The 13,925-nt window shown below is 44.8% G+C and overlaps 1 protein-coding gene across 1 annotated transcript; it reads right to left on the bottom strand.

Annotated features, from left to right (window-relative positions):
• Positions 1–2,042: 2,042 nt before the first annotated feature.
• ODC1 (ornithine decarboxylase 1) lies at positions 2,043–10,508 on the bottom strand. The gene is made up of 11 exons (XM_080586029.1): positions 10,237–10,508; positions 7,891–8,039; positions 7,606–7,779; positions 7,265–7,437; positions 6,863–6,997; positions 6,608–6,689; positions 6,211–6,294; positions 4,792–4,954; positions 4,596–4,708; positions 4,102–4,316; positions 2,043–2,521 (listed from the first exon to the last, which is right to left on the bottom strand). The coding sequence occupies exons 2-11, from the start codon at positions 7,990–7,992 to the stop codon at positions 2,380–2,382; spliced, it is 1,383 nt and encodes a 460-aa protein (XP_080442155.1). The 5' UTR covers positions 7,993–8,039; positions 10,237–10,508; the 3' UTR covers positions 2,043–2,379.
• Between the last annotated feature and the right edge of the window lie 3,417 nt (positions 10,509–13,925).

A 13,925-nucleotide genomic window follows, 5' to 3' on the forward strand; every position in this document is an offset into this window, starting at 1 on the left:
CTGTTGTAGAAGGTGGAGAGCTGAGGCCAGCTACATCTCTTCGAGGGAACATCACCAAGCTCATCAAAATGCTTAGCATGTTGCCGCTGTTCCGGCCTCCAGCAGAGAGAAGCAGATGGAATTTTGAGACAAAAGACATCGAAACAGCTAAAACAACTAATCAAGTTAAGTGCAGATCAAGAAACTAATTGGCAGCCTGACAAATTCCTCTCAGGCAGCTTACTAATTAGCTTCCACACCCTATTGTGTGCAAACTACCTGCTGGGAACAGTCTCCACTGGCTCAGAGTGGAGGAAGCCAGATTGTGCTGGCTGCCCATCGGGGCAAGCGAATGGATGCTGGCAGCGGCTGACAGCGCAGCTGTTATCACCTAAGGTCTCACAACAGCCATACATCTGGCTCTTCCGTCCCCGTTCCCACACAGACAGGCTTACCAGCAGTGCCCTCAGACACCTGCAGACCTTCCGGGAGCACTTTGACTATATACGTGCTGTTTTTTTCTCCGCAGTTCAAACACACTTACCTCTTACAGAGCAAGATTTAGATGTGAAATTGTTACAGCACTAGTTTTTGGTTACCATTCATTACTTCCGCTTTCACACTAGGAATCACATTTCTGTGAATCTGTAGAAGCTAAAATGAAAACCCTGGTTTGGTTGCGGGGAGTTTCTCTGGCATCAGACACAGGCCGTCACGCTCCTGTATGCATGCACCGCAGTTTGCAGAAGGGTATGTCAGTAGCCAAACAGCTGGCTCCTGCACGCATCAGAATTATGGCAAGTGCTATTTCAGTCACAAGGTTGAAGCTAGGAGTGAAGCAGCTTCAAAAAACGAAACATGACTTCAGCTCAGCTGCTTCAAGAGAAACAGGAATGAGTAACTTGCTCCCATTTACCCAGCTCATTCAGCTAGTGGAGAGTTGAGGCTCAGCTGAAAGCACAGGATGAAGATTAAACACAAGCTTTCACAGCTACCTTTAAGAAAACAGCTTTGTATTTCTTATCTTGCTAGATCCCCCGTTTATCAGGGATGCAACCCCTCAGCAGACCTTTCAAATTTAAGTTAACTTAACATGTTAAGGATTTACATACTGATTTGGTGAAGTTAAGGTTTTCCTTCACACTACAGGAGGCATTTGCTAAGGTATGCCAGCAGTCCAAGGCCTTCTGGCCAACAGCACAGACCTGGGACTGCAGAGCATGCTGCAATTATTTTACTGTTTTAGCCTAAGAAGTGGCATTAAACTAGCATCAAGTTAGGTATAAGTCAGAATGCTCTATTCCAGTAAGCAGACATACCCTATAATGGCTTTTACTGGTTACTACTTAGTTATCACATCTACTCTAAAAACTGACGCTTATGTATTTTCCCTGAATAATAAATATTATAAAATAAACTTCTAATTGTATTGCATGCACAAAGGACATAGTCTCATCCCTTGCCTATTTTATACTAAAGCCCTGAACAACAAGCGTCAAACACAAGTAATATTGTACTATAGTCAGCCACACAGTGGGAAAAGGTAAAAGGCTGAAACTATATTTTAATCCTTCCATATGTAACAAGCAACTTGTCAATGGCAACCAGGGAGCCTGTGCTGTATTCTCTCATTACTAACCAGATATGATGTAGTCATTATGTCTGGCCAAAGCAATTTATACCCGTTGTAGACCAATATGAATAAAACCTGCATGGTTTACTTGCTATACACTACTGTTAACCCTATGTTCAACAGCTAAAAACAAGTGTGATCCTATGGGAACTTGCACGATATTATGCCATTAGTCAAGCTTTTGAGGTCACATATAGGAAAAGAAACAAGCTAACTTCCCTACCCATTATGGGGTTTCCTTACCTCAGTAACATGGGGAAGCTTGGAGAGATGGCAGTTTTGTTACTCACAATCTCAGAGGCTAAGGGCTCACAGCATGTGGTCTGCCTTAATGTTCCTAGCGTGCTGGTTTAGAGCAACTCCCACTCTTTGTGTACGTGGCAAGAGCCATCTAAGAGAAATTTGCTGCAGATTAACCAAACGTGGCCACTTATTTCAATATACTTTATTTTAAAACAGGTAGGTCACAAAACACTAAGCTTAGCCCATTCTGCCATACACAAGCTACAAATACTTGTTTGACAGTTGAGGGTCAGTCTTTAGTAGCATACATGAAAAGTGAATAAAAATCCATATAAAACAATATTCAAATAGTTTCCATAGGAACACAGATAAATGTGACCCATCTCCTAGTCATTTTTGTTGCATTTATGCCAAACCTAAACTTTAAAAAAAAACACTTAAAAATTCTAGCAAGAATTAAGTTAATGGTCCCCCAAATGCCCTAAATTCAATGACTAAACTTGCAGTTAGTTACTAAATATTATCTATACATTAATACTAGCTGAAGCACAAGTCGCTGGATATTCGATTCCGCTTTCCCAGGCACAAGAGAGTGGCAGACTAGCAACATCCTGCTCCTCCACTTCAGCTAGGAACCCTTGCTCCTTAATCTGCTGCATTAGTTGCCTGGAAAGAAAGAACAGCAAAAGTCAAAAGTCTATTTCACTACAGCATGTAAAAAAGATAAGAAAACATTTTGGTTACTGACAGCTACAGAACTTCAGGTAAGTGAATTTTGACCTTGTTATCTTGCACTACATGCAAGGTGAAGCTGTTTTACCATACAGCTGCCCACGTGGTATACTTTCTTACCTTTTACCTCAACCTATGTAAGCATCTTGTCCTTTACACCTTTCAGTTAAAAGCCATGAATTTAGCTGTACACATAAATATATAGCAAAAAGCTTTTGCCTATGCTAAAGAGATCTGCAGCATAACCTCACTAATACATTCCCTACAGTTAAGGAGCAGCTTATACTAGTACTCTTGTTTGGAAAACAAACAAACAAACAAACAAACCCTAAGAGGTCATATGGGGTACAAAGAGTGCTGCAGCCTTGGGCAACAGTTATGTTGGCTTATTCAAGTTCAATATGCCCCAAGCTCAAGCATTACATCTTAACAGACACAGTGCTACAGTGAACAAGCTGATTACTCTTCTGCAGAGCCATCTGTAGTTCAGCCAGACAAGTCTGGACTCTTACAGGAAGCCTAAAGCTTCACGTGGCTTAGGGAGTGTTCCAGTTGACTGAAGGTGTCGTGAAAGGGAAAAAAAAGACAATACAACTCTTGCTTGTACAGAAGGCAAGGCTAACAGGAGAACAGAGGAAACTTCCTCTTACTTTTAGAGTCAGAATTCCCCCAGATTGAAGTTTTCCAGAAAGTCTGGGAAGAATCTGCTACCAAAGTCAATCATGCTTTTGGGCAATACTGCTGCCCAAATGCTTTCCATCACTTTAACAGGCAAACTTCAGTACAGAGACAGGGACTTCCTCTTATGAAAAAAGACTTTTATAGAAGACTCAATCCATTACCTTGTCTCACACAGAAGAGCATCCAGGTTACCTTCACCTACTCCTTATAAAGAAGTGCAATTTCGCAGTGTGCCGGTACTCGAGAGGTAACCCTGCTTTCCTCACTTACCTGAGCAGTAACTTCCTGTGGAGATCTAACACACTGCGCTTTAAGCAATGAGCCAGAGCACAACCTAAGTCAACAAACAGCTCTCAAACAGAACACACTGTGAAGCTGCACAGGTAAGAACTGGTTTTATATTCCTGTTCCTTACAGTCAGGATTTAGCAAGCTGTCAGTTTAGAAGACAGCATAGTAGCAACGTGGTGACTGACTGCTGGTCAGAAAAACTAGCTACAGAATCTGTAATCACTCTGTTGTACCAAAGAAATATAAGCTAGAAACCCAAGTTAATGAAAATAATGAAAAAACTCCTAGCATTGTCCCTTTAAAAGGGCTTCTAGACAAAAGTACATCAGAGAAAAAGCCATAACTGGAAGCACTGATTGTTCTACTAATGTAGCAAAAGCCTTCCAAGGCATTGCCCTCCACACCAAGATGAAGTTTTCCAAGGACTGCAGCACCACAGCTGTGGCCCTGTTTGTTAAGGAACTGCCAACTGACTCAAGCTACGGTTTCTGTACCAAAAGTACTTGATGGATCAAGTTATCACCACACATTTCAGTTACTAACCATGCTGGTCTTGACATCACATAATGTATTGTTGGCCTCTGGAATCCATTGAAAGTAGAAGCTGCTGCAACAGTATAGGCACCCATGTTTTCAAACAGGATCCAGTCACCAACTTGCAGCTCTGGCATGTTAAAGCGCTCAACAATACGATCGAGGCCATCGCACGTTGGTCCCCATATGCTGCAGGAATAGCAGTTGTCGTCTGGCTTAGGCCGCTAAAGGAAAGAGTATAATTAGTTTGACAGCCAGAACAGAGCTTCCAGAAGTAACATCATAATTGATGCATGCACAGCATTCCATTTCTTCTCTAAGAGGAGGAAGAGCTGATTGCAGTTCCTTCTACACCTTTGGCTCCAAATTACTTCGCCTGCATGCTTCCTAAGTTTATTGCCAAATTCTGTCTACATGAAGGGAGCAGTGAACAGAAGCGACTCCAGTGGAGAGGATTTCCTACAGCCAAGCTACAAGCACGAGATACTTCTGAACTACCGTACCTTTTGCAGAACTGGTTTAACATGTGCGTGGTCATACAAGATGCAGTTGAACGATCCATAGACTCCATCGTTCACATAGTACATAAGCGTTTTGTCGTTCACATCGTCTTCATCTGGAAGTAGAGCCACCAGTTAGAATGCTTGAAAAGACACGTACAGTTGGGCTAGAAGTAACGTTAAGTCTAAATTTACATACCATCAGAACCTGTTTGCTCCTTTAATACAATTTTTTTGGCAATGATATTGACTGCCAGTGTGAATGCTGATGCAACATAGTATCTTCCTGGCTCTGCAATAATTTTTATTCCGGAATCCAAAGGAAAGTATTTATCCAGTGCTGGGTTGATTACACTTGTGATCTAGGGAGTAATCAGTTGCACATATTACTGCTTCAGCAGCTACTCAGATGCTGTTTTAAGTCTGGGATGAAGTCATTCTTTCATGCTCAGGATAATATGCTAGCCAAACATGGATTAAAATATGCAAGTAGCTAACTATATCGATCGCCTTTGCTTTATTACATTTTCAAAGTTTAAGAAAACAAAAGCAGACACGTGCAGCTTAAGAAGTTATACATGCACTGTTTGGTGACTTAAGTTTAAGTGAAGTCATCCCTCCTAGATTCACTAAAACAGCATTAGTGACCCACAAGTCACTGTCCTTCAACTTTAATTTCTAGTCCACTTCTGGTTCTGCTCATCATGCAACATCCCCAGTTTACTGCATCCTAAAGAAGTAATCTCACAGGATTTTACGACTTCAGCAATCTTTGTCATCACCTGTGAAATCACGTTGCCTTCATGAACACTGTTACTGCCAAGTTCTGAAGTTACCAGTGATGAAGCTGTCTCCAACTGCTGCACAACTGCATTACGCCATGGAGCCCAGCAACAACATCACTTGCTCTTGATGCTTTGCATAAGCCAATACTACGCTAGGAGAAGCCAACTTGCATTAAGGGACATAACAAGTGAGGTAACATTAGCCCATGTTATTAGCAGAAAATTCACTTTGTGGAATCTATTTGCTCCCTCCTTGTGTAAACCTGTAATATCGTTTAACACCACTTTAGACTGGCAGGTGTTCTGACAACACTGCTTTAAGTTAGTCCTATTAATATCCAGCCACCTTGTTTCTCCTAAAAACACAAGTATTTGTGTGAAAGTAAACTACATAATTATAACCAGCACTTGGATGTGTTTTTTTGATCAAAACATATCAGACGCTGACCTGTTGGCTGCAACAACGCTCATGCCACTCAGAACCACATGGGTTCAGGACTACCTTTTCCTCCCAGCTGGAAGCTTAACTTATCTAGAATGTCTGAAGATCCTCCTCACTGGCATAAACTTTTTTCAGCTCATTCTCAAGTCCATAACTAAAGCTTGCTTTACAAGTTTGATACCTCTGCTTGTTCATGTAGTCGTTCAGCTCTATCTTATGAGCTAATCTAATTTCCAGTTGTCAGATACATTCCCCTCTCTTCTAAAACTCAATTTCTGACCACACAAATTGTATTGCCATGAAAAAACACAGGAGAAGAACAGTATTTTGTTTAATGCAGAATGACATTCAGAAAGATCCACAACCCAAGAATTTCTTAGCAAAGCTATACCTCTTCAAACTTAAGCTTGACATCTTCAGAGCCAGGGAAGCCACCACCGATGTCAAGCAGATACATGTTGAAGCCAAGTTCAGCCTAAAATGAAATTAATTGGAACAGCGTTTAAGAAAAGTTTAGTTTTTCAGCTTAAAAATTAACATGAAGTCGCTCTATTAAGATATAGCAACAGAACTAACTCACTGGGTTCAAGTAACAGTCATTTGAGCTGCTGATTTTACTGCACCTGTAGGTGAGTTTTTGCAGAACTGTCAGTCAGCCAAGACCTCAAGAACTCCAGCATGAAATTAGTGACTTAACAAGCTTTTAACCCTCTAACAGTTTTTACAATTGATTCAGTTCTGCCAAAACAGTTGAGTAGTAGTCCCAGATGAAGTAGAATTAGACTTACTCCCATATCGAACACACAGCGGGCATCAGAAATGGCTTGAACAAATGTCTCTGGGTCTGTACATCCACTACCAACATGGAAACTACAAAGAGAGAAAAATATTAGTGGCTGTTTTATAAGTCAGTCAGTAAGTTTATACAAAACTCAAATCACAACATGCAAAGGCATCTCTACTGTCAGGTAGATGAAAGGAATCTTAAGGTCACTTAAAGGAATCTTATTCATTATGACTGCATTTTGCAGTTATCAACGCACCTAACACCAACAATGGCAAGGTCCAGTTCTCTTGCACGCTCCAGAAGCAGCCTGCTTGTCTTAAGTGTAGCTCCAAATTTGACACTCAGACGACAAACTGCTTTGGAGTCATCAGTTGTGATGCGCAAGACTAATCTAGATACAGAAAAAAAAAAAACAAGTGTTTAAGTTTAGTACACAATACATCATTACCAGGCACTTTTAACTTTAGAATAAGGCCAAACTTAAGCGTGCAAGCTTTCCTGTCTGTCTCCTCCTAGTGTCAGTAAGCTCTACAGACTTCATTGGCTGAAAGCAGACTTATTTTCTCATAATTTTACATCACTTCTTAACTAAAGAAGTTGCTGGTAACAGCAGCTGTTTAATTAACCTAAGAATTCAATCAAGAATTATAAAACTTACTTGGCTTTTGGATGGGCCCTTGCAACTTTCATTAGTTCTACTTCACTATCAAACGTCATCATCTGTACACCACTGCTAGCAGCATGTTTGATCTGAGATATTTGTTTGCAGGGATTTGCATATATTATTCGCTCCGGAGGCACACCGATGCTCTGTATCAGCTGTATTTCCGTCTGAAGAAAGAACAGATTACACTCATGAAGGATATTCTTTATTTCTAGACGAATGAGCAAATTAATCAATAAAACTGAAGTGACAGTGCTTGGTTATGCTTTACTGGATACAAACCCACCTCATACCACACACCACTACCACAGATGAGAACGCAGTCCAGATCTTACCTTACTGGCACAATCAAATCCTGCACCAAGAGCAGCAAGAGTCTTCACTACAGCTTTGCTGTCATTACATTTGACAGCATAGAAGGGGGTTACTCGAGGAAGGGCTTTATGCCACCGCATGTGCTTCTTTACAATATCCCCGAGGTCAGCAACATAGAAGGCATCTTTATCATCCTAGAGCAAATACACATCTTAAAGTTACAACCAAAGGATAACAGGATAAGCTTGGAGATCAGCATTTGAGGAGAGCACCATGAAATGCGGTCATTTTCTTATCATACTTACAGAAGATGACACTTCATTTATTTTTTGGTCAAGGATATCCTTGGCAGTAAAGCCTTCCTCAAGGAAGGTGAATTCAAATTCTTCATTGCTGAAGTTAGTCATGACTTCTGAGTTTTTGGGTTTACACAGAAGGACTTGGGTACAAATTGCTGATACAGGAAAAAAAACAACACAAAAATAACGCATTAATTCATTGAAGTCTTATTGTTCACATTTAAGATTTCAAATCCATAGTCATTATATGATCACTACTTAGTGGTCATATAATTGACAATTATGATTTCTATAGCGATCACTAACAGCATTAGATAGATGACATCACATTTAATCAGAACCAAAGAGACACTCCACAAAACAGATTACATTGAAGACACCTTATCTTCTATTCATAGACTGTATGATGTTCTGAACCCTATTAAAAAAAATCACATGCTATTGAATATTTTTAGTCAGTCCCTGGAAGTTTTCAGCATCTTTTCCTTGACCTCCACAGCGGAGTTACTGCTAGTGTTATGGCTAGTGCCTGTGTCAACACACTCAGCACTTTTCTAATATCTCTTAAGCACTACAGTAGCTCTCCAGTTTCTGGGGAAAGGGTTTACTACTTATTACAGACAGAGTTAGAGCGTATTACTGACCTCTGAGCAGTAACAAGTCTCATTAGGTCACTACAAACTGAGTATCTGGACTCTCACTACAGTTCTGACTGCACCTAACGTAGCCTTGAAGTTGCGCTGTCAGTGCTTAGAGCTCCCCTGTTCTTCTGTCCACAACCTCCAAGCTACAAGAAAACTTCAGCTGTCAGGAGTGGCAGACGCACACGAGAACAGCGGTTCCTAACTGTGGTGTGCAGGCATACATAAAGCCTTGACAGCAACTCCAAGTAACACTTTATAACAGGATTTTACAGCAGGCTGTAGTAAATCCATATGGTTAACAAACCAAGCAGCAAGCTCCCCCCGAAACCCAGAACTAAAAAGCAAAAGCACGTTCCTCTGCCACCCAAAGCCTATCAAGCCCACGGCAAGTTACCTGGGTCACTTTTCCTGGGGAGTCCAAATATAGCACGGCAGCCTGCTCAAACTGTTAGCTCAAGCAGAGTGTGTGCTGCTTTGTAAAGAGCTCAGCGGCGCAAGGCTGCCAGTGAGTCATAGGAAGATATGGTTTCATGTAACTGTGTCCAGCCCTCTGCCTTCTCTCAGCACTTTTCCTACTTAATCTAGTCGTACAGATTAGGATTGAGGATTATGTCAGTTGCAAACTATTCAGTAATCTTGAGTTACATCACTGCTTGCCCTCTTTTGAAAAAGGTCATTTATTACACATGCCAGATAACCTGTTACATTTCACAGATTTTTTTGATTAACAAGGTTCAAAGTCCAGCAGAATCATTCATTTCATACAGTGTGTACACTAAAATCCATTATACTTCAACCACGTAATGACTTGGGCAAGAGATTATAAAACTTCAACCCAGCCTTCAGAAGCATATGGCACCTGAACTGCCCCTGCCAAGGACTGCTTCTCAAGGACAGTTTCCTTTTTTTTTCTTTTTTATCATTTCTCACCTACCAGGCAAACCAGATTTGAGATTCAAACTAGATTAAGCTCCAACCCTAATGAAATGAAACCTAACAATCCTCATCCTCCCCCCGCTCTCATTCCCATGCGGCGTTAATTCTCCCAGAAGCTGGATTAAAGTCAGCCCTTAAGGTTCTCCCAAAGAGGCTTTCAGAAACCAGCAAGTTAAACGCTTCTCGGGAAGCTGCTCAGGCACTTGTTCTTACAGAGAGAGGCTGCATCTCGTCACGGGATGGTTTCAACGAGATGCTGCAGCTTTGCACAAAGCAGCCCGGGGAGGCCTGGCTAGGGCTTTTAATAAGTTAAATTCTTAATGATGGCGTTCACATCCCCCTCCCTGCGTGGAGCAGCACACCAGCCACGTTCCCTATCACAGCCCAAAGCAGGCTGCACTTTTAGCGGTCGCAGCGTGCTGTAGGTTCCCGCAAGCTCCCCATCTCCCCGTTATTGCACAATTACCGCGTAATCACACCCAGCGCAGCCAGCCGATGCGGAGCAGAGCCTCCCAGCGCCTATTTCTCCCCGGATTGCGCTCAGAGCCCCTGAGACTACCTTAAAGGACGGCGACCCGCTCGCTCCAGAACATTCCCGTCCCCAGCGCGCCACCGGGCACGGCCAGAGAGGGGCCGCCGGGGCACGGGGCCGCCCTCAGCCACCCCACAACCCCCCCCACATGGACGCCCCGTCCCTTCCCCACGGCCCCTCAGCCCCTCCTCGTGCCCCAACCCAGCCCCTCAGGGCCCTCCGGCAGCCACGCGGCCTCACCTCAGGCAGGCCTCGGGCCGGGGCCTGGCTCCCCGGCGGGCCTGCTGCGGGGGCAGGAGGAGCGGCGTGAGGCGGAGGTGCAGCGGCGGCGCGGCCGCGTCTGACAAAGCGGTGCCGGCGGCGCGGCGCCCCTATATATAGGCCCGGCGGCGTTGCTATGGCAACGCACCAGCTCAAACCAGCCCCGAGCGGCTGCGGCCGGGCCGGGGCCGCGAACGGCCGCTATTGTGACGTCGGCGGCGCGGAGCACGCGCCGGGAGGGACACGCCCCCCCGCCGCTCTAAGCCACGCCCTCTCCCTTAAGCCCCGCCCACCTCTCTAAGCCCCGCCCACTGCTCTAAGCCCCGCCCACCGCTCTAAGCCCCGCCCACCGCTCTAAGCCCCGCCCACCGCTCTAAGCCCCGCCCGCCCCGTCCCTGAGGTGCGCTGAGCGCGACGGGGCTCTGCCCTGACAGGGAGCCCTGTGCGTGGGTCTCTGTGTGTGTTTCCCCAGTTTTTTCCTTCTTTTCTCTCAGTTTCCACATAAAACATGGTGTTCCAGTGCGCAAGCAGCTGTGCGTTGTCCCTGCCGTTGCACAAGCAGCTATACATCACCCCTGTTAATGCACAGTTCCTGCTATACGTTGTCCCTGCCGTACAAACACAGTCACGATAGGAAGCGATACGCCTCCAAAATACATCCCGGGCATCTTTCACCACACGTTTTCCAAGCATCTGAATGCAGCTTCTTTGTAGTATTACGTGCTTTTAGCAACAAACTAAAATAGCCCCTCATCAAGGCAAGGTTACAGAGCATACAGCTCCTCGCAGCAGGGAGGAGAAAGGAGGCCGAGTGGCCAAAAACCTCATGAAGTTACTGGAAACCCTCACCACATAGCTCAGTTTCCTAATTCTGTTTGCTAATTTGCCTTCGCTGGGGGAAGCAGCCCCCGTGCACCAAAAGGAGCCGTCCGCAGGCACGCGCCGTGAGGTGAAGCGCCCAGCTCTGCTGTCCCCGCAGCTGGGGCAGCTCTGGTCCTTCATGTTTTTGGACCCGAGACCAAAAAGAAACTGAAAAAAGCCAGTGCTCTCAGACACATCCCTAAATAGACCTGATACTGCAAGGTGTCAGCCTCTGCGTGAGCTCAGCCCTCACAACTGAGGCAGACTGTCAGGTTTTTATTCGCTATATTTAATACAAGGGTTCTATATCTGTTCTATAGGCAACACGTAATGGTAAAACAGGCGTAGACAGAGTCATCTCGCCTTGCTGGCATTGAAGACAATGTCAAAATTCCCCAGGAGCCGGTGAGCTCTTAGTAGCTTGAAAAACAGAGGTCAGCCTGCTCCATGGTGGGGGGAGAGAAAAGCCCCTGTGTGCATCCCCTCCAGCACACACCGCGAGGGTCGCTCGGAGAGGAGGACACTGCTTGGGAGCAGAAGGCAGCAGGGATTTAGGCTTAAAATACATCACTATTTGCAGAGATGAGCACACAGCAGTATCAATCACGTCTCTGAAGCCACAGATCTTCAGGTGCTGTGCAAACACACGGGCTGCTCCAGCACACTTGCAGTCCTTGGTGAGGTGGCAGGGGACGAGCCCAGGAGGTGGCAGAGCCCGGCCCCGCAGGGTGCCGTGTGTGCACGCGGTGCCTACCGATGTTTGCTCACAAAGGTTTGGCTTTTGGTTAATGTGTGTCTGAACACAGACCTCTGAGTATGCACTTTGTGCTTTGTGGTACAAGGACGACTGGGAGGCTGCGCCCCTGTTTTCACCACAGCCTTCCCCTCCTCTGGCTTTTGCTGTCTTCAGATTGACAAGTGACAGGAACGTGAAGGACATCTTTTTCCTTACAGTAATGCAAAACAGAAGAAGCTTATCAGAAGTCTTCCCTGGGTTTATGACATTAGACTTGAGTGATCATCTCCACTAGCAGGAATTGATAACGTGGAGGCTAGAAGTGAGTAGACTGGATAATGCATCAAATCTGCATCAGACCCTTTGGAAGAAAAGAGACACAAGGGTAAAATTAGGAAAATTGTAAAGTCTGGATGTGTTAAACGTGAGAAATGCTCATTCTTGTCTGTGATAATGCTAGATGTGTACATGTAGCCAACAGTTTTACAGACCAAGTGGGATCTTCCAAAGGTTTCCACGTCAGGGGAAGGGAATAATGCAGTATTTGGAGCAGATGTTTCACTTCTGGAAAGGATTTCATGCAACAGAAGTATTGTGAGACACATCAAATGTTAAATGGATTTTAAGAGAGTGTGCTGGCTGTTTACTTTTAATTCATCTTCTGGGAGATGTAAGTGTTGCAGTTTCACCTATGCAATACCCACAGAGCCATTTTACATCTATTCCAGTGTCGTCAGCTGCAAATGGCCATGAACCAACACGTCACAGCTGAAAGCTCCAAGTTCTGGATTGTGATTGCACTTTAACTCAGGATTATTTTAACCTAGGGAAGAGCGATTTAAGAGGTGGATAGCTGAAGGGTAGCTACAAAGATGGTGTGAAATTCTTCTGGGTATTGCCAGACAGCATAGTGAGGTGCAATGGCTATAGATTGTGACACTGGAAGATCAGGTTGAACATCAGGAGAAACTTCTCCTGGAGGGTAGAGCAGTTCTGAGGCAGGTGCTTAGAGGGGTGGGATGTCCATACCTGCAGATTAAACCAAGTATAATTTGATCCATTAAAGGTGTGAGTAGGGAAGTGCCTGTGTGCTGGGGCCAGGGCCAGGAGGGCATCGAGGGATGGCGTGATGGAAGGTGCCTGTTGCACAGCCCAGCAGCCCCGCTCCTGGCTCTTCTTCAGATGGAGGTGGTGAGCAGGACAGATGGATGCCCTCGCAGGCTGGGGACAGACAGCGTGGTTCTCTGAGCTTGTGCTAGGGGGAAGGAAGAGCAGAGAGCTCTGTTTGGGAGGGGGGTGCACCCATCTGTCCTCGGGCAACTTGTGCAATAAGTGCCTGAGAGACTGTATTCCTCATTCTCTTGCAGAAGCACCAAGCAGAAGGACCAAGAGAGCAAATCTGGTGTATCACGAAGCACGTTTGTTGGTGCCAATGAAATCCTATATCCACTGCAGATGGCAACAGGTTGTGGCTGAGCTGGACGTAGCCTCCACCACCTCTCCCATGTTAAAGAAATCTGACAAACTCAGCTTTGGGAGAGTCAAACCTCAGATCTGAACTTGGTGCTCTGCTCAATCCTTTCATTAGCAAGATGGACGTAACTATTGGCAGCAGCAGCAGCAGCTTCAGGGCGTGAGAATAGAAATTTGTCTCAATGTGATGCCCGGAAGCACACAGAGGTCTTTTCGTTTCGCAAACACACTCAGTCCTGCAGTTGTCCCATGCACAGGACCTGCCTGAAGTCAAAGGGAGCTCTGTGCATGAAGCGTTAGAGCAAAAGGAAGGATCAGGCCCTCAGAGGTATATTTTCATCATAACGTTTGAAGATTTACGTGTATAACTACGCAACTCAGGGTGAGACTGTGCCTCTAAGGCAAAACACATGAGCTCATATAAAGAATTTATCATTATAATAACAATTTGCATTTCTATAGAACCTTTGATCTTAGGATCTCAAAGTGCTTAACAAACACAAATTAATTAATCCTCACAACTCTCCTGCAAGGTAGACATGTATTATGGAGAGACGCTAGCAGCTAGCTTTCCATTATAAGTCTCATTTTAACTACC

The sequence above is a fragment of the Anser brachyrhynchus genome, assembly GCF_964034855.1.
Source record: "Anser brachyrhynchus genome assembly, chromosome: 3".
Taxonomy (NCBI): Eukaryota; Metazoa; Chordata; class Aves; order Anseriformes; family Anatidae; genus Anser; species Anser brachyrhynchus.